At 43.5% G+C, this 25879-nt stretch overlaps 1 protein-coding gene across 1 annotated transcript in view; it reads right to left on the bottom strand.

The window, feature by feature from the left end:
* LOC129860832 (bridge-like lipid transfer protein family member 3A) overlaps nt 1–25879 on the bottom strand; it is a 47236-nt gene that overhangs the window by 3887 nt on the left and 17470 nt on the right. Inside the window, exons 2-17 of the mRNA XM_055931648.1 lie at nt 24137–24299; nt 18496–18534; nt 18211–18302; nt 17851–18040; nt 16296–16436; nt 15924–16094; nt 15544–15727; nt 7988–8074; nt 6807–6977; nt 5511–5659; nt 3492–3633; nt 3096–3289; nt 1457–2730; nt 1130–1296; nt 802–944; nt 493–643 (exon numbers count right to left, since the gene is read on the bottom strand). Of these exons, the coding sequence (XP_055787623.1) occupies nt 493–643; nt 802–944; nt 1130–1296; nt 1457–2730; nt 3096–3289; nt 3492–3633; nt 5511–5659; nt 6807–6977; nt 7988–8074; nt 15544–15727; nt 15924–16094; nt 16296–16436; nt 17851–18040; nt 18211–18302; nt 18496–18534; nt 24137–24299 (3458 nt within the window). The remainder of the gene's footprint in view (nt 1–492; nt 644–801; nt 945–1129; nt 1297–1456; nt 2731–3095; nt 3290–3491; nt 3634–5510; nt 5660–6806; nt 6978–7987; nt 8075–15543; nt 15728–15923; nt 16095–16295; nt 16437–17850; nt 18041–18210; nt 18303–18495; nt 18535–24136; nt 24300–25879) is intronic.

The raw sequence follows: 25879 nt of genomic DNA, 5'->3' as shown, positions 1-25879 counted from the left end.
AATATAAAACAGTACATCATATAACATCATTACACCACTACATTTTTACAACACAAAACGTATAACACTACAATATATTCAATATTAAAATGTACGTGCGTGTAGTGTGTGCTAGCCACTGTGTGAATTTGCAAGTGTGTTTGCCTGTGTGTCTCTTCACAGTCTGCGTTGCCCCATAAGGTGTAGTTTTTATTTTTGTGAGTGGATATAACAGGTGTTTTACAGGGAATCGGAGAGAATGAGTGTGTTGGGAGGACAGCGTGTTCTCTGACAAAAGGAACCATTTTTATTTGAAATTGAGAGCCAGTATGTTGAGACAGATGTTGTGTGACTGATGCTCAGTAAGGTGCAGGGTCTTTAGGTAGTTAAGTTCTACTTCATTTTCGATGACTGACAGAGGCAGTGTTTTTACGCTGGATTATTATCCAAATCTGCGTCTGGCGGTCATCCAAAATGGATAAAAGTATAGTTCCATCCGTAGCTTGCAGTTACCTGGCATCAGTTCGGCCAGCAGGTCAGAGACCCTGACGTTGCCCATCTGTCTTAGGATGAGATCCTGGGCCTCCACTGCCACCACCAGGTCCTCTCCCTTCAGGTCTGCCACACAGGCCATCCCACTGAGCACCAGCAACAACACAGAGGTCTGCACAGAACACCACAGCACAATCAGTTAATCACAATAACAATTCTGCTTGGCTCAGCTTACAAATACAGTATGATTGCTGAGCATATACAGTGAAAGTGCTGACAATGCCTCTGTAATGTCACACTGGACAGTGTATGTATGTGAATGGGACCCACTGTGTCCTGTGTGATGTCCTCAATGCTCTGGGACAGGGAGCTGCTCAGGTCAGCTGAGGACCCCCCCTCTGTCCTCAGGGCAGGACTGCCTCCACTGGGCTCCGGGGTGCCGTTGGGTCGCATCATGGACTCTACCCCTGACTCTGAAACCACAACAGAACGCACAGGGACAAAACTCTATTGTCCAATGGGATTCAAGATTATTGTTTTTAAATCATCTTACTAGATAGATAGTATATCTTAATTTTTAAATGTTCTCTATTCTCTTGATACAATATGCATGTGTGTTGTAGAGTTTGAAGTGACTGTTGCTATTGTGGGGAGTTACCATCCATGAGGATGACAACGTTCTCGCTGGCGTCGCTTTCCACTGAGAGGTGGTCGTTGGGCAGGCTGCCATCCAGGATGTCACTGTCAAATGAGTGCTGTGAGAGAGACTGGTTCATGGACTGGAGCCGCAGGCTGGCCATGTGGGACACCTCGTCGCGCTGCTCCCTACACAAACAGAAACAGAGGGTGAGTTTGGGTCAACAGCCTGTATGTTCATTCACACCAGTAAAACCACATCCATACAGTTTACAATATGGACCTGGAAGAGCTGAACCATATGGTGTAATGACAACAGCACAGCAGGAGAGCATGCTGGGAAACCTACTTCGCCTGTGGATTGAACAGCTTGCTCATCCCCGACCCGCGACTCATGAAGCTGAAGGCATCTTTTGTGATGGAGAACGCCCCTTTAGTCAGGTCCAGGGAGGCACTAAAGGCATCTTTGGTGACGTCCTTGGTGGAGGTGAGGGCAGTGGACAGCTCTCCCTCCAGGCTGAAGGTAGAGGGGTCCCTGGACAGGAGGGAGGGATGGTGTTCAGGGGAGAAGGGAGGAGAGGGAACAGGACCACTGCCATCCCCCTGGGCCATCTCCCCCTCCATGACCTCCACTGCCTCGCTAGCCTCCTCTACCACACCATCCACCTCCTGCTCAAGTGGAGGAGAGCTGTTGACGGTGGCAGTGGTGTTTCCTATCCCACTGTCCTCCAGAGGGCCTGGCGAAGTAGCCTGGTGAGTGGGGGAGAGATCGGAGTCTGTCAGGCTGGGGCTTTCAGACCCTGGGGTGTGGGCCTCCTCTGGCTCCGTGGCTGCAGGTGGTAGCAGGAGCCCCAGCTCCACTGAGTCCATTAGGAGGGCTAGGCACACCGTAGGGGGGTTAGCCTCCTGGCCCCTGGCCTGCTTAGCGTCCCTGGTGTCCCGGCCCAGCTCATGCCCCAGCCTGGCCAGGGTGTCCTTCATCCGCAACAGGGCAACATACTGGTAGTGGTTGAGCCACACCTTGACCGGTGTGATGGCCTGGGCCAGGAAGTGGATAGAAGCCACTGCAGCCTCCTGTCGACTGTCCTGGTTGTGTTCCAGGTTGGGCGGGAGGTGGTTCTCCTGCTGTTCTGGGGTTTTATGGTTGGGGTCAACAGGAGCTGGTTTATTGGGGGAGGAGCCCAGGGAACTGCCCTTAAACGCAGACGGACGACACATCCACACAGAAATGGTGAAAGGCTCCACGAAGGGGTGAGCTCTGCCCCGGTTGCTTTTCCTCGCTCCCTCGAAGCTCATGGACAGACGGGACAGGCTGAGGAACCAAACATCCTTGGGCCTTAGGGGCCTCCTCTCAGACAGGGACAGGGGCTCCATCTCCAGGGAGTGCTGGAGGAAGGCAGAGGGTAGCGGGAGGAAGGAGCTCTGGTCTCGGGGGAAGGAGCAAGGGGGAGTTGACTGGAAGAAGTGGCAGGTGGAGAAACTGCTGTAGGTGGTGTGGAGGTCGGCCCGGGTGCCGTGGGGAGAGTGACGTGTGTTGCTGAGGACCATCTGGGGGATGGTGACGCTTAGGGACTGGGGCCGGTCCTGGTGGTCCATAATGGATGACTCCAGGGGAATGATCAGCTGTAGACAGACAGGGGAAAGGCACAGAAACAGGAACATGTCATCTCCTGACCTGATACACTAACCCAGTAATAACACCAACACCAATGTTTAAATGGGCCCTTTCCATTTCATTGGAGAGAAAACTGGAGACGAAAGCCAGAAGCATTACAAAACTGAACTGCATACCCATTACCGAATAGAGCAGTATTTCTACACAAAAGTCCCTAAGGGCAAACATCTGGAAGGTTGAACAACACTAGAAACACTTGAAATGACTTAAAGTTGTGTAATGAGCTGTACTCTGCTGCCAAAAGGGACCACTGACTGCAATTATGCAACTCTTCTTCTGACAGCTTGGTCTGGGTTTATTCAACCAGTCTCACCTTGATCTGAGCTGCGTCCATGTGGATGTCCATGTGCTCCTCTGCCTTGCTGCTGTCCTGGAGGTGGTAGAAGGCTTTGACCTGCTCCAGGGTACGCATCAGGCCCCTAGAGAACAGGTTGACCCACAGAAGACTGGCAGGGTCCAGGCACAGCTGTAGGCCGTTCAGTTGGGCATATAGGTTAGTATTGGGTACTGGGGAAGGAGAGGGGGATGGAGAGAGGGACATATTTTCAGTTGTAAGATAATATTCTAATGGTTTGTTTCTTTCACCAGAAGAGAACTGAATATTTAATTGGAGGATCAGCAAGAAACTACAGTTTGAATCATTTACTAGGATAATGACTAAATAGCAGTTGGCAAGAAACACACACAACAGTATATGGTTAGCTCATACCAGGCAAACCGGGGTCGTCAGGGAAGTAATACTCTGTGAATTGCAGGTGGATGGCTGGTATATTGTCTGCTAGGTTCAGGGCCTTGCGGTTACAGGATATTAAGGACTGGGTCTTCTTGCTGTGGCGTCCCCCTGTAGACACCTGTGTGAGGGGAGGGGGTGGTAATAATGATTCATGTTAATTTGATTTCTTACGTGCTTTTCTCACACAAAACCTTAAAAGTAATGATGAGTTTTCTGACTGTCAGAGTGAAAGTAGTGTAAAAGGAACTTAATGCACTAACTACAGTAAGCTCCAAATGTATTGGGACAGTGACAATTTTGTTGTTGTTTTGGCTCTGTGGATGAAATTATAATGACTACGAAGTTAAAGTGCAGACTGTGAGCTTTAATTTGAGGGTATTTTCCCCGTTTAGAAATTACAGCACTTTTTGTACATAGTCCCCCCATTTTAGGGGACCAAAAGTATTGGGGAAAATTCACTTGTTTATTTATTTTATTTATTTATTTCACCTTTATTTAACCAGGTAGGCAAGTTGAGAACAAGTTCTCATTTACAATTGCGACCTGGCACTTGCGACCTGTGTATTAAAGTAGTCAAAAGTTAAGTATTTGGTCCCATATTCATAGCACGCAATGATTACATCAAGCTTGTGAGACTACAAATTTGTTGGATGCATTTGCTGTTTGTTTTGGTTGTATTTCAGATTATTTTGTGCCCAATAAAAATTTATGATAAATCATGTATTTTGTATTTTCATTCACTTTTATTGTAAATAAGAATATAATATGTTTCTTAACACTTCTACATTAATGTGGATGCCACCATGGTTACGGATAACCCTGAATGAATCGTGAATAATGATGAGTGAGAAAGTTAGACGTAGAAATTTCATATTCCCAAGACATGCTCACCTCTCACCATTACAATAACAGGGGAGATTAGCATAACTCCAAGACATGCTAACCTCTCACCATTACAATAACAGGGGAGGTTAGCATACCTCCAAGACATGCTAACCTCTCACCATTACAATAACAGGGGAGGTTAGCATACCTCCAAGACATGCTAACCTCTCACCATTACAATAACAGGGGAGATTATCATATTCTCCAAGACATGCTAACCTCTCACCATTACAATAACAGGGGAGGTTAGCATTTTTGGGGGGGTATGACATTTATGGATCTGTAACTTTCACCCTCATCATTATTCACGATTCATTCAGGATTATCCATAACCTTGGTGGCATCCACATTAATGTAGAAGTGTATAGAAACTACTTTAATACACATATGTGAATTTGTCTCAATACTTTTAGTCCCCTAAAATGGGAGGACTATGTACAAAAAGTGCTGTAATTATTAAACGGTTCACCCGATATGGATGAAAATAGTAAACCCTCAAATTAAAGCTGACAGTCTACACTTTAACCTCAGTCATTGTATCCTTTCAAATCCAAAGTGCTGGAGTACAGAGCCAAAACGACAAAACACTGTCACTGTCCCAATACCTCTGGTTCTCATGAAAGGAAACTACAAAAGGTCTTACTTTTTTTTTCTACAGAGAAAAGGGGAATTACCACCAACTCAAGCCCAAAATACCCCTTATCATGGCTTGCTGCATATTATATCTGATTTCCTCTATGGCTGTAAAAGTAGGAACTGCTTAGCTCTATTTGTGTTGGCAGGGGTTTTTCTACATCACAGCTGACAAGCTTTAGGGCACTCGAGTGTGGCGAGGAGAAAAGGGTTTCCCCTCTTACTGTGATATAACTAAGACTACATTGCCAGGTTAGGAATTCATGTAATAGTGCATAGAGAGTATTTCATTTTCTTCACATGGCTTTCCTGTCTTCAACCAGTCTCGATTCTGAGCAAACCGGCTACATTCCATGTCTTCTGTCCTTGCCATTGATAGCCTTTTAAAATGAATAGCATACTTTGACTGCCTTCATTACAGAAAACAATGTCAGAGGAAGCCTAACGGAGAGATGTACATAGGTAGTCCTGTCTCACCTGATGTATATCCAGGTCATCCATTCGTACCACCACACAGCTGGAGCGGAGCCTCTTAAGAGGGTTCCCCGGGAGAGGTTGTGCTATTGAGGTCCTCTTGGAGATCTGTTCCCTTTCAGGAGGGCTGGCCTTGGGGGTGGGTTGTCCATCTGTGTATATCATAAGTCAAACTTTTAGCGTCAGTATCTGTGACTTGTAAATAACCATTTATTCTCATCAGTAGGTACACTACATTACCAAAAGCATGTGGGCACCTGCTCGTCGAGCATCTCATTCCAAAATCATGGGCATTAATATGGAGTTGGTCCCCCCTTTGCTGCTATAACAGCCTCCACTCTTCCGGGAAGGATTTCCACTTGATGTTGGAACATTGCTGCGGGGACTTGCTTTCATTCAGCCACAAGAACATTAGTGAGGTCGGGCACTGATGTTGGGCGATTAGGCCTGGCTCGCAGTCGGCATTCCAATTCATCCCAAAGGTGTTCGATGGAGTTGAGGTCAGGGCTCTTTGTAGGCCAGTCAAGTTCTTCCACACCGATCTTGACAAACCATTTCTGTATGGACTTTTCATTCTGAAATAGAAAAGGGCCTTCCCCAAACTGTTGCCACAAAGTTGGAAGAGCAGAATTGTCTAGAATGTCAATGTATGCTGTAGCGTTAAGATTTCCCTTCACTGTAACTAAGGGGCCTAGCCCGAACCATAACAAACAGCCCCAGATCATTATACCTCCTCCAACAAACTTTACAGTTGGCACTATGCATTCGGACAGGTAGCGTTCTCCTGGCATCCGCCAAACCCAAATTTGCTTCCAGAGGCAGTTTGGAACTCGGTAGTGAGTGTTGCAACCGAGGACAGACAATTTTAAGCCCTACATGTTTCAGCACTTGGGGTCCCGTTCTGTGAGCTTATGTGGCCTACCACGTCACGGCTGAGCCGTTGTTGCTCCTAGACATTTCTACTTCACAATAACAACACTTACAGTTGACCGGGGCAGCTCTAGCAGGGCAGAAATGTGACCAACTGACTTGTTGGAAAGGTGGCATCCTATGACGGTGCCACGTTGAAAGTCACTGAGCTCTTCAGTAAAGCCATTCTACTGCCAATGATATCTATGGAGATTGCATGGCTGTGTGGTCAATTTTATACACCGGTCAGCAACGGGTGTGTCCGAAATAGCCGAATCCACTAATTTGAAGGGGTGTCCACATACTTTTGTTTATGTAGTATTTGTCTGTTGTTGGATCAGATTCCTACTACAGTAAGAGGACCTGGCAGTGTGTTGTAGTAAGTCTCACCCTGGGTCCTCTTGGCGGGGAAGTCCTTGACCTGGTTGGGGACCTTAGAGTCTGGCCCAGGGATCCCTGACGCTTCCACCCTCCTCTGGAACTCCTGCAGTAGTAAGCCAGCCCACTGGGCCCGGGCATCCATCGCCCCACAGTGACGCTCCCAATGCCGACAGCCATCACCTGCAGGTCATATCATACAAAGTCATACATTAAGGTTATACAATAGGGTTCACTGCATCACCAGGGTTATTGTTGAAAAGATTCCATCTCTCACCCTAATAAAAATATATATATAACATCCCAGTTATATACATCAACTTAAAGTATTTTTTTCCAAAGCTTTGTTTTTACTATTTGATCTGGGATTTAGCATGATTGCTCAAGCAAACCAATCCAATCTCCCTTAAAATGTGTTTTCCATAATTGTGTAACAGACCAGTAGTTCTGATGAAGTGAAGTGGAGAGTTTTAGAAGGAATTGAGGTGCTCCACATTCTACAGTCAAATAATTCCACTGAGAATAATAGCAATGGGCATCCTTCGCCATCCAGGCTATTAGTTTGCATGAATGAATGGAGAGGAGGCTTAATAGAAGTCTGAATGGAGGTTGAGGTTTCATATACTAGGAATCATGTTACAATGATTACAGATAAGCCTGAATTAATCGTGAATAATACGGATTGAGAAAGTTAGACACACAAATATCATAAGACCCAAGACATTCTAACCTCTCACCATTACAATAACAGGGTAGGTTAGCATTTATTTTGGCGGGGGGGTGCATGATATGTGTGCGTCTAACTTTCTCACTCATCATTATTCACGATTCATTCAGGATTATAACCAAAACAAATAGCAAATGTTTCCAACAAATGTATAGAGTCACAAGATTGATGCAGTCATTGTGTGCTATGAATATGAGTATTAAGACCAAATACTTAACTTTTGACTATTTTAACACACATAAGTGAATTTGTCCCAATACTTTTGGTCCCTTAAAACTATGTACAAAAAGGCTATTAGTTTTCATGAATGAATGGAGAGGAGGCTTACTAGAAGTCTGAATGTAGGTTGAGGTTTCAGTGGGAGCACTAACAAAGAACGTTGTGGACAGCAGTGAATAAACGTGAGCTCTAATTATAACAAATAGTAGCACAAGTCTCTTGACCGATCGGGGGTTAGTACACTCACCAGGCCTGTGGATGGGGTAGTAGTCAAAACCAAGCTTACGGAAGGTCAGCTGCATTGCACCATGGGAGCATGGAGGAGGAGGCTCATCTGTGTGACATGAGAGGTCAGAGGTCAAAAGCTTTGTTCACCTCTGACAACTGACAACTAACTTTCATCATCAAGACTAATTGGAGGGTGGATTTTTGTGTAAATACTCCTCTAAGGAAACTAAACAATGGGATCGCGGGAGAATTTCCAATATCCTGAAGAAGAAAAAAATATATACATCGTCTTTGTATCTCAAAATCATTGTAATGTGGTTAACCTTAAAAATCTACATGAAAATTCTTAAAATCTAAAAGATAAAATTAAACGAGAGAGCGCCCCTTAGATCATGGGAAAAGGCCGTACCTGACCGTTGCACTTGAATCATTCCCACAGTGAATGGCTATGCCATCTACACTATGAAACTGCACATTATTACAGAGACTTTGATCAAATCAAATCAAAATGTATCAGTCACATAAACGTGTTTAGCAGATGTTATTGTGGGTGTGGCGAAATGCTTGTGTTTGTAGCTCCAACAGTGCTGTAATATCTAACAAGTAATTACTAAAAATGTCACAACAACACACAGAAATTTAAGTAAAGGAATGGAATTAAGAATATATAAATATATGGACGAGCAATGTCAGAGCGGAATAAACTAAGACACAGTAGAATAGAATATAGTATATAAAGATGATGATAAATGCAAAATATGTAAACATTATTAAAGTGACTGGTGTTCCATTTATTAAAGTGGCCAGTGATTTAACGTCTATGTACAGTTGAAGTTGGAAGTTTACATACACTTTAGCCAAATACATTTAAACTACATTTTTCACAATTCCTGACATTTAATCCCAGTAAAAATTCCCTGTTTTAGGTCAGTTAGGATCATCACTTTATTTTAAGAATGTAAAATGTCAGAATAATAGTTGAGAGAATGATTTATTTCAGCTTTTATTTCTTCCATCACATTCCCAGTGGGTCAGAAGTTTACATACCGGTACACTCAATTAGTATTTGGTAGCATTGCCTTTAAATTGTTTAACTTGGGTCAAACGTTTCAGTAGCCTTCCACAAGCTTCCCACAATAAGTTGGGTGAATTTTGGCCCATTCCTCCTGACAGAGTTTGTGTAACTGAGTAGGCCTCCTTGCTCGCACACGCTTTTTCAGTTCTGCCCACACATTTTCTATGGGGTTGAGGTCAGGGCTTTGTGATGGCCACTCCAATAGCTTGACTTTGTTGTCCTTAAGCCATTTTGCCACAACTCGGAAGTATGCTTGTGGTCATTGTCCATTTGGAAGACCCATTTGCGACCAAGCTTTAACTTCCTGACCGATGTCTTGAGCTGTTGCTTCAATATATCCACATAATTTTCCTCCCTCATGATGCCATCAATTTTGTGAAGTACACCAGTCCTTCCTGCAGTAAAACACCCCCACAACATGATGCTGCCACCCCCGTGCTTCGCGGTTGGGATGGTGTTCTTCGGCTTGCAAGCCTCCCCCTTTTCCCTCCAAACATAACGATGGTCATTATGGCCAAACAGTTCTATTTTTATTTCATCAGACCAGAGAACATCTCTCCAAAAAGAACGATCTTTGTCCCCATGTGCAGTTGCAAACCGTAGTCTGGCTTTTTTATGGCGGTTTTGGAGCAGTGGCTTCTTCCTTGCTGAGTGGCCTTTCAGGTTATGTCGATATAGGACTTGTTTTACTGTGGATATAGATACTTTTGAACTTTTGTAAAAGTTTGTGAGGCTTTTAGGTGCCTCAAAAAATTTCTTCACCACACTGTCTTTGTGGTTAGACCATTTCAGTTTGTCAGTGATGTGTAGAAACTTGAAGCTTTCCATCTCCACTGTGGTCCCGTTGATGTGGATAGGGGTTACTCCCTCTGCTGTTTCCTGAAGTCTACGACCATCCCCTTTGTTTTGTTGACGTTGAGTGAGAGGTCATTTTCCTGGCACCACACTCCCAGAGCCTTCTCCCTGTAGGCTGTCTCGTCATTGTGAGTAATCAAGCCTACTACTGTTGTGTCGTCTGCAAACTTGATTGAGTTAGAGGCGTGCATGGCCACGCAATCATGGGTGAACAGGGAGTACTGATGATGTGCTTGGAGGATACTATGGTGTTAAATGCTGAGCCATAGTCAATCAACAGCATTCTTACATAGGTATTCCTCTTGTCCAGATGGGATAGGGCATTGTGCAGTGCGATGGCATCGTCTGTGGATCTATTGGGGCAGTAAGCAAACTGAAGTGGGTCTAGGGTGACAGGTAAGGTAGAGGTGATATGATCCTTGACTAGTCTCTCAAAGCACTTAATGATGACAAAAGTGAGTGCTATGGGGTGATAGTCATTTATTTCAGTTACCTTTGCTTTCTTGGGTACAGGAACAATGGTGGCCATCTTGAAGCATGTGGGGACAGCAGACTGGGAAACGGAGAGATTATGCTCTCCAAATGGACATCAGCTGTGAGGGCAGAGATGCCCATGCATTGACTTTTGTTCGCTATACATGTAGGGGGAAGCTATTCATGAGTACATATTGTTCTGTCTTACGATTCCCGAGCATGAAACGGCATAGGGGATGTTCAGTGTGCTGCGTGGCTATATTGACGAAAAACAGATTCCATATGGGATCGAATGGTGGGCTTTTGCACAGATGAGGCTCCATCTATGCCGGGATGGCGGGCAGGCCTCTGCAATCTAGTTATGAATGTGTCTCCTATTTCAAACCGAGGCTTAGTGGTTATCCAGGGGGAGTGTTGGAAACATTTTTCACATTGAGAGAGGAACTGTTGTCGTTCACAAAGGATGTAAAAAAATACAGACTTGGTTGACTTTCTGTATTGAAAAGAAAATAACAGAAAACAGCATCAGTGAGTGTCCCACACAAGTGGTGACTGCTCACATCCAACGCTTGGAAGAACACTTTGGGACCTACTACCCAATCCATTTGACTGTGATCCTGGCTCAGTTAACATGCCAGGAAGTGAAATCGAACAGCTGGTCGAGCTGTCATGTGACCGAATGCTGCAGACAACGCATTCCCGGGTCACTATGGAGGAGTTTTGGTTCCTGACTCAAAGGAAATACCCTGCCGTCTCCCTCTGCGCATTAATGCCGCATTCAAAACAATGGGGAACTCTGAAATCTCTGACTTCCGACTTCAGTGCGTTCAAGACAACTGTGAACTTTGAAAGAAACAAGCTCCGACTGGGAAAATATTTTTCAACAGTCATCCAACTCCGAATTCCAACTCAGGAACTCAGGCCTCTTTCTAGAGCTCGGACTTTCCGACCTGAAGATCACTGACATCATGATTTGATCTCGTATTTTTTGAGTTCCCAGTTGTCTTGAAAACACCATAAAACTCATGGTAGACTACCCTTCGCCAGCTCATATCTGTGTGAAGCTGGAGGACCAAAAAAAGCCGATACCGATTAATCGGGCGATTTTTAAAAATGTATTTGTATTAATGACAATTACAACAATACTGAATGAACACTTATTTTAACTTAATATAATACATCAATAAAATCAATTTAGCCTCAAATACATAATGAAACATGTTCAATTTGGTTTAAATAATGCAAAAACAAAGTGTTGGAGAAGAAAGTAAAAGTGCAATATGTGCCATGTAAGAAAGCTAACGTTTAAGTTCCTTGCTCAGAACATGAGAACATATGAAAGCTGGTGGTTCCTTTTAACATGAGTCTTCAATATTCCCAGTTAAGAAGTTTCAGGTTGTAGTTATTATAGGAATTATAGGACTATTTCTCTCTATACCATTTGTATTTCATATACCTTTGACTATTGGATGTTCTTATAGGCACTTTAGTATTGCCAGTGTAACAGTATAGCTTCCGTCCCTCTCCTCGCTCCTACCTGGGCTCGAACCAGGAACACATCGACAACAGCCACCCTCGAAGCAGCGTTACCCATGCAGAACAAGGGGAACAACTACTCCAAGTCTCAGAGCGAGTGACGTTTGAAACGATATTAGCGCGCACCCCGCTAACTAGCTAGCCATTTCACATCGGTTACACCAGCCTAATCTCGGGAGTTGATAGGCTTGAAGTCATAAACAGCGCAATGCTTTAAGCATTGCGAAGAGCTGCTGGCAAAACGCACGAAAGTGCTGTTTGAATGAATGCTTACGAGCATGCTGCTGCCTACCACCGCTCAGTCAGACTGCTCTATCAAATCATAGACTTAATTATAACATAATAACACACAGAAATACGAGCCTTAGGTCATTAATATGGTCGAATCCGGAAACTATCATCTCGAAAACAAAACATTTATTCTTTCAGTGAAATACGGAACCGTTACGTATTTTATCTAACGGGTGGCATCCATAAGTCTAAATATTCCTGTTACATTGCACAACCTTCAATGTTATGTCATAATTACGTAAAAGTCTGGCAAATAAGTTCGCAACGAGCCAGGCGGCCCAAACTGTTGCATATACCCTGACTCTGCGTGCAATGAACGCAAGAGAATTGACACAATATCACCTGATTAATATTGCCTGCTAACCTGGATTTCTTTTAGCTAAATATGCAGGTTTAAAAATATTTGTGGCCTGCTGGAGGTCATTTTGCAGGGCTCTGGCAGTGCTCCTCCTTGCACAAAGGCGGAGGTAGCGGTCCTGCTGCTGGGTTGTTGCCCTCCTACGGCATCCTCCACGTCTCCTGATGTACTGACCTGTCTCCTGGTAGCGCCTCCATGCTCTGGGCACTACGCTGACAGACACAGCAAACCTTCTTGCCACAACTCGCATTGATGTGCCATCCTGGATGAGCTGCACTACCTGAGCCACTTGTGTGGGTTGTAGACTCCGTCTCATGCTACCACTAGAGTGAAAGCACCGCCAGCATTCAAAAGTGACCAAAACATCAGCCAGGAAACATAGGAACTGAGAAGTGGTCTGTGGTCACCACCTGCAGAACCACTCCTTTATTGGGGGTGTCTTGCTAATTGCCTATAATTTCCACCTTTTGTCTATTCCATTTGCACAACAGCATGTGAAATTTATTGTCAATCAGTGTTGCTTCCTAAGTGGACAGTTTGATTTCACAGAAGTGTGATTGACTTGGAGTTACATTGTGTTGTTTAAGTGTTCCCTTTATTTTTTTGAGCAGTGTACTTCTGTGTATTGATTTTAAGAAAGGCATTGATGTTTATGGTTAGGTACAGTCGTGCAACATTGTGCTTTTTTCGCAAATGTGCTTTTGTTAAATCATCCCCCATTTGGCGAAGTTGGCTGTCTTTGTTAGGAAGAAATAGTCTTCACACAGTTCGCAATCAGCCAGGCGGCCCAAACTACTGCATATACCCTGACTCTGTTGCAAGAGAAGTGACACAATTTTCCTAGTTAAAAAAATTCATGTTAGCAGACAATATTAACTAAATATGCAGATTTAAAAATATATACTTGTGTATTGATTTTAAGAAAGGCATTGATGTTTATGGTTAGGTACACGTTGGAGCAACGACAGTCCTGTTTCGCGAATGCGCACCGCATCGATTATATGCAACGCAGGACACGCTAGATAAACTAGTAATATCATCAACCATGTGTAGTTAACTAGTGATTATGATTGATCGATTGTTTTTTATAAGATCTTACTGCATTCGCGTAACAGGCAGGCTCCTCGTGGAGTGCAATGTAAAGCAGGTGGTTAGAGCGTTGGACTAGTTAACCATAAGGTTGCAAGATTGAATCCCCGAGCTGACAAGGTAAAAATCTGTTGTTCTGCCCCTGAACAAGGCAGTTAACCCACCGTTCCTAAGCCGTCATTGAAAATAAGAATGTGTTCTTAACTGACTTGCCTAGTTAAATAAAGGTGTAAAAAAATATAATCGGTGTCCAAAAATACCGATTTCCGATTGTTATGAAAACTTGAAATCGTCCCTAATTAATCGGCCATTCCGATTACTCGGTCGACCTCTAGTGCACACTGTCAACCACGTCCCCTGATTTTAAGAAGCTCCAACGCAACATTTATCAAGCACACCCATCTCATTTGTGGTGGTGAGATAAGAGACATTATATCAGACTTATTTGCAATCGACTATCATACAGCCCCACATTAAAAGTATGCGATGGTGAGTTGAGAAGACAATCAAAAATACTGTTCGATTTTTTTCAATTGACTGCAATAGCACCAAATAAAAAAAGTTAACATTGGCTGTTAATTACATAATTATTTTCACATGGTTGGGGTCATCGGCCAAAAAAGTTTGGGAACCCCTGCTCTATCAAAATCTGTTCAAATGTTATTGGAGTTTTTTACCCTAGCAGGAGGGCCAATATTAGGGCGACTAAATAAATGGAGGCCAGAGAAAAAAAGTGGTCAACAATCTGGAAAAGGGCAGCTAGGCTGGATGCTGTGAGAGAATTAAGGCAAACTGACAGGCTCACCGTTGAACTCGTCATCTTATCCAATCCGGAGGACATAAAACAATATAGATGTAAGACCGTTATTGATTTAGAGAAATTAAATGTAGTATTTTAATATTTTAGTATACGCTTTCCATATATAGATTTCTCTGAAAAACGAGCGTATCTCTGAAATGTCAGCGGCGCACTGAGGCAAACTGCGGATGTTTATTTTCAAAGCCTTTTACATTTAATTCAGCTTGTGTCATGTTCATTTAGCTTTTTGCCACCCGTGGAAACAACTTTGCAGAAGACCACCAGTACCTGAGTGCCAAGTCTAGGATCAAAAAGCTCCTCAACAGCTTCCACCGCCAAGCCGTAAGACTGCTTAACAATTCATTAAATCGCCACCGGACAATTTACATTGACCCCCCCCCCCTCCCTTTTGTACACTGCTGCAACTCGCTGTTTGTTTGTTACCTATGCATAGTCACTTCGCCCCCACCTACATGTACAGATTACCTCAACTAGCCTGTACCCCCACACACTGACTCGGTACCGGTGCCCCCTGTATTAGCCTTGTTATTGTTATTGTTATTCTTATTGTGTTACTTTTTATTGTTACTTTTTATTTTAGTCTACTTGGTAAATATTTTCTTCTTCTTGAACTGCACTGTGGGTTAAGGGCTTGTAAAGTAAGCAATAAAGTTTGATTTGACCACACCACCATGTAAAATCCTCAAAAGTCGCTGCGAGAAGCAGCATCGCATTTTTATTTTATAACAATAGGAAGTGACATTTCATTACCAAAGCGTGTTTTCACCCACTAATTGTCTAAATTAAAGACAACCAGAAATGAGAGATAAGATCACTTCAGGCAGAAAAGCTACAAAGGTCATAGGTCAGCGCTATTTAACTCTTAACCTACGTGGTCTGGAGCCTGCTGGTTTTCTGTTCTACCTGATAATTAATTGCACACACCTGGTGTCCCAGTTCTAAATCAGTCCCTGGTTAGAGGGCAACATTGAAAAAACGCAGTGGAACTGGCTTCAAGGTCCAGAGTTGAGTTTGAGGGTCATAGGTTATAGTCTAATTCTGTGCATGGCATATCTTTGGGGTGTCTGTGGGACTAACCGGGGTCTGCTGAGGAACTGTCGTTGCATATGTGCAGGTCTAGACGAGAGATGAAGGTGTGGTAGGAGGACTCTTTGACATCGTGTTGATCAAAGTACTGGTCCAGGGTACTGGGGACTCCACCACTGGGAGAGGGTGGAGGGTTTGTCCATAGAGCCGGAATACCAGGGGAAGGTGGTGCAGTCTAACACAGAGAGAATAATATCAACAATATGACTGCAATTATTACACAGGCTATTATAATATCTATACAAAATGTTTGAGAGTAGATAGACAGCAGTTCAGTAATATAGTTAGACTTGAACTGCAGTAGAATATAAGTGTGGGCTGCAGACTCTGTACTGTTTCTAACACATAAGAGGAAGGCGGAAGGATGGTACCTGTAGGGACTTTGCGGCCATGCTCTTCCTCTGCTGGGCAGACTTCTCCATAGCCTCGCTCAGGGACTTGGCGTAGTGGATGACAGCTTTGAGCTGAGAGTCCGTCAGCACCCACAGCAGATCATCCAGGATGAAGAGCAGCTTAGAGGCCAGCACGTTACAGTCCTTCAGCTGGGGTATGATTAAAGAGAGGAGAAACCTGGTTAGTCGTCATAAGACAATCACTTTACTGCTTACTCAATGACACAATGTTGTTTGTTGATTTACCTATGATACACCATGAGAACAGTTGCATTTGAGAAACTGTAACATGGGTAAACTGTTGGGGAAAAGTCACATCAAGAAAACCCCACCCCCATGGCCCAGTCTTACCCTGCGCTTCAAGGCAATGCGGATGCGTCCCTGGTTGGTGATGAGGCGTAGTGGGGTGCTGTTCAGGTCCTGGTCCTCACTCTCTATGGCATCGGCCTCGATACGCAGACTCTGCCAGTTGATCTCCTTAAACGTCAATACCTGGGAGGTTGAACAGACAGACACAATATACATATTAGGAAACCAGTGTGTAGGAGGAGCCAGATGTAAACTGGCCTAACAATCTTTGTCTTTACGAGACAAACAGGGAGACCATGTAAAAGAGGTCATCTCTGAGGCTTACGCATATGCATTTCCTGATAACTTGATTACTGGATCTCATTTAGAGGGGCAAAAAAATCGTAACAAAAAAGACCCCACTAAGCAATTGGCCGAATTAAGTGATTTACTGCTGGCCTGAAAAATAGATACAGTGACTTTGGAACCTGGACATGCTGTACCATGTAACCTGGACATGCTGTACTAACTGTATCATGTAACCTGGCCATGCTGTACTAACTGTATCATGTAACCTGGACATGCTGTACTAACTGTATCATGTAACCTGGACATGCTGTACTAACTGTACCATCTAACCTGGACATGATGTACTAACTGTATCATGTAACCTGGACATGCTGTACTAACTGTACCATCTAACCTGGACATGCTGTACTAACTGCACCATCTAACCTGGACATGCTGTACTAACTGCACCATGTAACCTGGACATGCTGTACTAACTGCACCATGTAATCTGGACATGCTGTACTAACTGTACCATCTAACCTGGACATGCTGTACTAACTGTATCATGTAATCTGGACATGCTGTACTAACTGTACCATCTAACCTGGACATGCTGTACTAACTGTACCATCTGAACCTGGACATGCTGTACTAACTGTATCATGTAACCTGGACATGCTGTACTAACTGTATCATGTAACCTGGACATGCTGTACTAACTGCACCATGTAACCTGGACATGCTGTACTAACTGTATCATGTAACCTGGACATGCTGTACTAACTGTACCATCTGAACCTGGACATGCTGTACTAACTGTATCATGTAACCTGGACATGCTGTACTAACTGTATCATGTAACCTGGACATGCTGTACTAACTGCACCATCTAACCTGGACATGCTGTACTAACTGTATCATGTAACCTGGCCATGCTGTACTAACTGTATCATGTAACCTGGACATGCTGTACTAACTGTATCATGTAACCTGGACATGCTGTACTAACTGTACCATCTAACCTGGACATGCTGTACTAACTGTACCATCTAACCTGGACATGCTGTACTAACTGTACCATCTAACCTGGACATGCTGTACTAACTGTACCATCTAACCTGGACATGCTGTACTAACTGTACCATCTAACCTGGACATGCTGTACTAACTGTACCATCTGAACCTGGACATGCTGTACTAACTGTACCATGTAATCTGGACATGCTGTACAATATATACTGTGGCTTGACAGGAAGGAAGGTGAACACAGGGGGAGGTATATGCATAAATGCAATATAACCGTGTTAATTAAATTATGTGAGCGTACCTCTCCTCTTTTTGGGTCCGTGATGCGGGTGTAGCGGAGGTCAGTCTTCTGCCATTTGGGGTTGAGACTGTTACCCTGGAGTTGCCAGAGCTCGAAGGAGGCGTGGAAGGCACGGGACTGCACCTTGATGGTGATGGAGTTGATGATGACTGACATACCCTCCACCACCTTCTCAGCAAAGCCATACTCACTGCAGAAAAACACAGGAATAGAACATTTGATGAGAATGTAGACTTTATCACATTATTTTTACAACATATGAACAATTGCAAATAACTATGTACCTATCCTTTCACTGGTAAAGAGCATGAACAATAAAATCCCTCAAAAGGTTCCAAACAGAGAACAGATAAGGCATACCTCTGGCCAGCAGTGATGGCAATAGGGGAGGGGCCATTTGGGGCACGGGGCTCCTCACACGTTCTCATCTCCACTTCTACCTTGTCCAGGAACTGCAAGGATACCATGGGTCAACATTGTAGGCTATAGCCTGAGGCCACACCATGATAGCAGTATAACAACATGAAACCAATACAATCTGTTACAAGAGAAAGAAAGGGAGAGGGACAGATGGAGAGCGAGAGAAAGAAAAAGAGAAAAGTCAACAAACTCATGGAGGAATAGAACAAAGGGCAGAATTCATACCAGGCAAATAGGGCTGGTCTTCAACTTTGTCCACTGTATCTAAGGGAGACAAAACAGCACGGACCAGTCATGCACAAACACTTTCCTCAGCACTGTTCTACTGGAATGTTCATCATTCACTGTGCAAAAGAGAGCTTACACCAAGAAACACTGAGGCTTGTGCTTTTAGACCTCTCCTTACAGACTAATATCTGACCTAGACTGGCTTCAAACTAGTAATACTGAAGAGAAAAGGGACACCAGGGCCCTACAGAATCAACCCACACAGAGCTCATCTCCTCGGATCTAGTCCACATCTCCCTAAACAGGCTGCTCTATTCAGGGCTGTGGCCAGTGCTGTTGCTAGCCTCTGACCTTTTGTGTTCTTCCACGCTGTTTCTCACTCTCTGTTATCTTGAGATAGCAGTGAGTCTAGAGACACGTGCACTGATCTCAGTGTTATCAGACCGCAGTGCTGCTTATCTCTGGACTGCTACCAGGGAGCATGGGTAGCTTATGCCCTCTGTGGCTTTCATTGATGGAGCTAAAGGCTACATGGTGAAACCACAATAACATGGTCTTGTCAAACCGCTCACAATAGGTTTTGCCTGGCAGTGCTTTGCTGCTTTGACATTAATCTTCCTTTGGTCTGCAAATTATGACCTTAAAGATTGAATCCGCAGTAGCGGGATACAGTGCCACTGGCCACCATCATTCTTATTGTTTTTGTTACCGAGCCGAGGAGTGTCCGCAGCATGGGAAAAATATTTAGAGTACATATTGTGCTCTTCTATCACACATGCAATGATTTCTGTGTGTGTGTGGGGGGGGGGGGCTGTTTTCGTTGTTTGCAGTAACAGACGTGGCAATCGGATGTTGCTGTTTCACCATGAAGGATTCCAGCTTTAACTGTCACACCTCCTCCAGGTGTCGCTTGTTTTCCCCAGTGTATTTATCCCTGTGTTTCCTGTCTCTCTGTGCCAGTTCGTCTTGTATGTCCAAGCCTACCAGCGGTTTTTCCCGTTTCCCTGCTTTGCCTTTTCACCTTTTTCTAGTCCTCCCGGTTTAGACCCTTGCCTGTTCTGGACTCTGTACCCGCCTGCCTGCCCTGACCTCGATCCTGCCTGCCACTCTGTACCTCCTGGACTCTGATCTGGTTATGACCTTTGCCTGTCCACGACCCTTCTCTTGCCTATTCCCTTTGGATTTTTTAAACATCTTGAACTCCAACCATCTGCCTCCTGTGTCTGCATTTGGGTCTCGCCTATTGTCATGATATTAACTACATAATGAATGCTGTGATATACAGTACCAGTCAAAAGTTTGGACACACCTACTCATTCAAGGGTTTTTCTTTTGACTAGTTTCTGCATTGTAGAATAATAGTGAAAACATCAATATGGGATCATGTAGTAACCAAAAAAAAGTGTTAAACAAACCAAAATATATTTTGCTTTCAGTCGGCCACCCTTTCCCTCGATGACAGCTTTGCACACTCTTGGCATCCTCTTACCCAGCTTCATGAGGAATGCTTTTCCAACAGTCTTGAAGGAGTACCCACATATGCTGAGCACCTGCTGGCTGCTATTCCTTCACTCTGTGGTCCAACTCATCCCAAACCATCTCAATTGGGTTGAGGTCGGGTGATTGTGGTGGCCAGGTCATCTGATGCAGCACGCCATCACACTCCTTCTTGGTCAAATAGCCTTTACACAGCCTAGCTAGAGAATATCTCCTTCCCTCTCTCCTTCATTCCTTTCTCAAGCGCAGAAAAAGGGGTTGTCAACAGTTTAGTGAAATATTTTTTTGTTTGCGAAAACATGTTACTATCGATTTTCCCAAATGAAGCACTGGGTAGCTGCAGGAACAAGGTTGGAGAGCCCATGGCATACAGAGTTTGGGCGGAATATCACCTGGTGTGCAGCGAGAGCATGCTCCTCAAATAGTGGTTGAGGCATGGCGTGAAATAACTGTAATTATATTGATTTCTCAGCTGCTCATATTAAGCACATCCTCCGTTATAAAACCAAAGCAGCCTACCGGGCATCATTGAAAAACGACTCATTGGGAAAGCGTGCGGCCTCCATTCACTATTCGAGTGAATGCAGGTGACAGGTCTTTTTTTCTCCTGCCCCTGTTCCTGCCCATTTGATAATGGGCCATTCTAAATCAAAACAAATTATACATACTAGGAAAGACAAGATTAAATTGAGAATAGTCTGATGGGTGAAAATATCCTTTTTATTTTATTCAGTTATTTTTCTTACTAAACTCAGCAAAAAAAGAAACGTCCTCTCACTGTCAACTGTTTATTTTCAGCAAACTTAACATGTGTAAATATTTGTATGAACATAAGATTCAACAATTGAGACAAACTGAATAAGTTCCACAGACATGTGTCTAACAGAAATTGAATAATGTGTCCCTGAACAAAGGGGGGGGGGGTCAAAATAACAGTATCTGGTCAAAGTAACAGTATCTGGTGTGGACACCAGCTGCATTAAGTACTGCAGTGCATCTCCTCCTCGTGGACTGCACCAGATTTGCCAGTTCTTGCTGTGAGATGTTACTCCACTCTTCCACAAGGCACCTGCAAGTTCCCAGACATTTCTGGGGGGGAATGGCCCTAGCCCTCGCCCTCCAATACAACAGGTCCCAGACGTGCTTGAGATCCGGGCTCTTCGCTGGCCATGGCAGAACACTGACATTCCTGTCTTGCAGGAAATCACGCACAGAACAAACAGTATGGATGGTGGCATCATCATGCTGGAGGGTCATGTCAGGATGAGTCTGCAGGAAGGGTACCACATGAGGGAGGAGGATGTCTCCCTGTAACGCACAGCGTTGAGATTTCCTGCAATGACAACAAGCTCAGTCCAGTGATGCTGTGACACATCGCCCCAGACCATGACGGACTACCCACCTCCAAATCGATCCCGCTCCAGAGTACAGTCCTCGGTGTAACGCTCATTCCGTCGACGATAAACGCAAATCCGACCATCACCCCCGGTGAGACAAAACCATGACTCGTAAGTGAAGAGCACTTTTTGCCAGTCCTGTCTGGTCCAGCAGCGGTGGGTTTGTGCCCACAGGCGACGTTGTTGCCAGTGATGTCTGGTGAGGACCTGCCTTACAACAAGCCTACAAGCCCTCAGTCCAGTCTCTCTCAGCCTATTCCGGACAATCTGAGCACTGATGGAGAGATTGTGCGTTCCTGGTGTAACTCGGGCAGTTGTTGCCATACTGTACCTGTCCCGCAGGTGTGAAGTTCAGTTGTACCGATCCTGTGCAGGTGTTGTTACATGTGGTCTGCCACTGCGAGGACGATCAGCTGTCCATCCTGGCTCCCTGTAGCGCTGTCTTAGGCATCTCACAGTACAGACATTGTAATTTATTGCCCTGGCCACATCTGCAGTCCTCATGCCTCCTTGCAGCATGCCTAAGGCATGTTTACACAGATGAGCAGGGACCCTGGGCATCTTTCTTTTGGTGTTTTTCACAGTCAGTAGAAAGGCCACTTTAAGTTTTTATAACTGTGACCTTAATTGCCTACCGTCTGTAAGCTGTTGGTGTCTTAACGACCATTCCACACAGGTGCATGTTCATTAATTGTTTATGGTTCATTGAACAAGCATGGGAAACAGTGTTTAACCCTTTACAATGAAGATCTGTGAAGTTATTTGGATTTTTACGAATTATCTTTGAAAGACAGGGTCTTGAAAAAAAGGAAGTTTCTTTTATAAAATCATAAAATAAATGGCACAGGACTTACAAGCACATGTTGTCAGCTTAATGAACATGCCTACAGCCTATGACATGGAGCATAGTCAGATAACATAGACCTACAGTAGGCCAACTCATTTTCTGAAATACTTTTTCTTCATATCATAATGTTTCCTTAGACCTGCCTAAAATAAATAATGGATTTATTGTGATGTTTTATATTCAATTGATTTATTAGGCTTTTTTAAATGTAGATGTTCCAAAGACGCATCAGCAGCTTGTACGTGTGGAGTAGAGGTCGACCGATTAATCGACATGGCCGATTAAATAGGGCCAATTTTAAATTTTCATAACAATCAGTAATCTGCCTTTTTGGACGCCGATTATGGCCGATTACATTGCAATCCACGAGGAGACTGTGTGGCTGTTACGCAAGTGCAGCATCAAAGGGACCTTGTGGCTGCAAGGAGTTGCTAGCTAGCATTAAACTTATAAAAAAACTATCTTCACATAATCACTAGTTAACTACACATGGTTGATGATATTACTAGGTTAACTAGCTTGTTCTGCATTGCATATAATCAATGTGGTGCCTGTTAATTTATCATCGAATCACAGCTTACTTCAACTTGATGATTTAACAAAAGCGCATTCGCGAAAAAAGCACAATCGTTGCAATAATGTACCTAACCGTAAACATCAAATATTGGCCTTTCTTAAAATCAATACACAAGTATATATTTTTAAACCTGTATATGTAATTAAAAGAAATTCATGTTAGCAGGCAATATTAACTAGGGAAATTGTGTCACTTCTATTGCGTTCAGTGCAGGCAGAGTCAGGGTATATGCAGCAGTTTGGGACTCCTGGCTCGTTGCGAACTGTTATTCCTAACAAAGACCGAAATTAGTTTGCTAAAATTTTACATAATTATGACATAACATTGAAGGTTGTGCAATGTAACAGTAATATTTAGACTTAGGGATGCCATCTGTTAGATAAAATACGTAACGTTTCCGTATTTCACTGAAAGAATAAACGTTTATTTTTTCGAAATGATCGTTTCTGGATTTGACCATATTAATGACCTAAGGCTCGTATTTCTGTGTGTTTACTATGTTATAATTTAGTATATGATTTGATATTTGAAAGAGCAGTCTGATTGAGCGGTGGTAGGCAGCAGCAGGGTCATAAGCATTTATTCAAACAGCAGCTCTTAGCAATGCTGGGATGCACAGCGCTGTTACTGACATCAAGCCTATCATCTCCCGAGATTAGGCTGGCAATACTAAAGTGCCTATTAGAACATCTCATAGTCAAAGGTATATGAAATACAAATGGTAGAGAGAGAAATAGTCCTATAATTCCTATAATAACTACAACCTAAAACTTCTTAACTGGGAATATTGAAGACGCATGTTAAAAGGAACCACCAGCTTTCATATGTTCTCATGTTCTGAGCAAGGAACTTAAACTCTAGCTTTTTTAACATGGCACATATTGCACTTTTACTTTCTTCTCCAACACTGTGTTTTTGCACTATTTATTTGAGACTAAGCTGATTTTATTTATGTATTATATTAAGTTAAAATAAAAGTGTTCATTGTTCATTCAGTATTGTTGTTGTCATTTATTACAAATATATATATATATATAAAAAAATATATATAAAAAAAATCGGTCGCTTAATCGGTATTGGCTTTTTTTGATCCTCCAATAATCGGTATCGGCATTGAAAAATCATAAATCGGTCGACCTCTAGTGTGGAGGCCGGGAGATGCCAAACGTGTTTATGTTAATTAACGGTCAATTACAGTGAGACCGGCAGTATTTTGCATGACAATAACCGGCTGACAAAATTTCATGAACGTCACAGCCCTAGGGAAAGACTGATATGGATTTCACATGGTTTATTATCGGAAGAACACAGTTGTCTCACCCTGATTGCAGCCTTGTTGCAGTAGACCCGGGTGACAGCCAACCAGGTGGGAAGGTCCAGCATGTTCTGCAGCACCTCCTCATCCAGCTCCAGGTTGGATAGCTGGCCCTCGCCCTTCAGCGTGCTAAGATTGATCTTGTCTGGGGACAGGTTCTTGGTGAACCTTCGTACAAAGGAATGGGAGAGAGGTTAGTTAAGGAAACCATTGAGATGTGTGTTGCGTGTGACGTAAACCAGACATGTTGCTGCGTTCAATAATTTCTACATATGTTTGTGCGGTTTACAAGGTTTAGGAGGCTTTGTGAGACACTGTGGTTGAAATGAGATGCTAGTCTGACCAAGGTTGGCTTTTGGCAGTGATATTGGCAGTGAGATGTAATTGTGAGGTTCATGCTGTAGGTCTAATTGAATCCCAGGCTGTAGTAACAGTCAGTGTCTTGGCCAGAGTCCCACCATAGCTCTCCATCTGGCTTCATTGACCTTACCCTCCACTACAGATTAAAATTAACTGCTGAGCCATTTGCCAGAGCAAAGCTACACAGTGAAACGGCGGTGGTGAGGAGTAGGCTAGCTGTAACGTATTCTGAAACGATGATTACCAGTATGTGGCAACAAACAGACCAGTTAGTGTTCCAATCTACCATACTCACCATGACTGACAATTATGACCTTTATTGCACACTCATTAAAACTAAAACCTGACATTTCAGACTCCAACACAAAGGCTGGTGTTGCTTGGGTTTTGGCTGGTGGTAACAGAGATAAATGCCAATACACAAGAGGTCTGACTAAAGTGCTGGACTGACTCACCAGTCCACTGTCTAGTTAACATATTTTATTGCTACTGAGACAAGTGAAACACTGGTTCAAGATGATGTCAGGGGCTTGTCCAGTAGCCTAATAGGCCTAGTGCAGCCTTTGGTATATAGCAAGTTCCAACAGCATAACTTTATTAATGAGAGGGCTACATTTGGAAAGCTGAGATACCAGTATAACATAGAGCATCAACCGAAGTCCAACAAGATTTGAATTAGCCTGCCAGTAGCCTGCCAGTACAGGAACATGTCGGTTATCAGTCGTCAGCTGTAGGGCAATTCCACCGAAATTGTATTATGCTTTGACAGATTTCTCACTTTAAAATGTATGCCAAACAAAAGCCATTGATTTCAAAGTTTAACAAACCATACAATTAACACATTTACTGGAAGTATTGCAAATATTGACTCTTTGCATCAACGTCATGTAATTGTCAATAAAAGCCTTTTACACTTATGAAATGCTTGTAATTATACTTCAGACTTCCATAGTAACATCTGACAAAAATATCTAAAGACACTGAAGCAGCAAACTTTTTGGAAATTAATATTTGTGTCATTCTCAAAACTTTTGGCCACGACTGTCTTGCGAAAGTATTCACCCCCTTTGCATTTTTCCTATTTTGTTGTTTTTTGGGGGTTTGTATCATTTAATTTACACAACATGCCTACCACTTTGAAGAAGCAAAATATTTTTTATTGCGAAACAAACAGGAAATAAGACACACAAAAAAACGTGCATAACTATTCACCCCCCCAAAGTCAATACTTTGTAGAGCCACCTTTTGCTGCAATTACAGCTGCAAGTCTCTTGGGATATGTCTCTATAAACTTGGCACATCTAGCCACTGGGATTCTTACCCACTCTTCAAGGCAAAACTTCTCCAGCTCCTTAAAGTTGGATGGGATCCTGCTGGTGTACAGCAAT

Source organism: Salvelinus fontinalis, chromosome 8 (genome assembly GCF_029448725.1).
Source record: "Salvelinus fontinalis isolate EN_2023a chromosome 8, ASM2944872v1, whole genome shotgun sequence".
Classification (NCBI taxonomy): Eukaryota; Metazoa; Chordata; class Actinopteri; order Salmoniformes; family Salmonidae; genus Salvelinus; species Salvelinus fontinalis.
The sequence above is the reverse complement of the archived record's forward strand: the minus strand, read 5'-3'. Positions and strand labels throughout refer to the sequence as shown.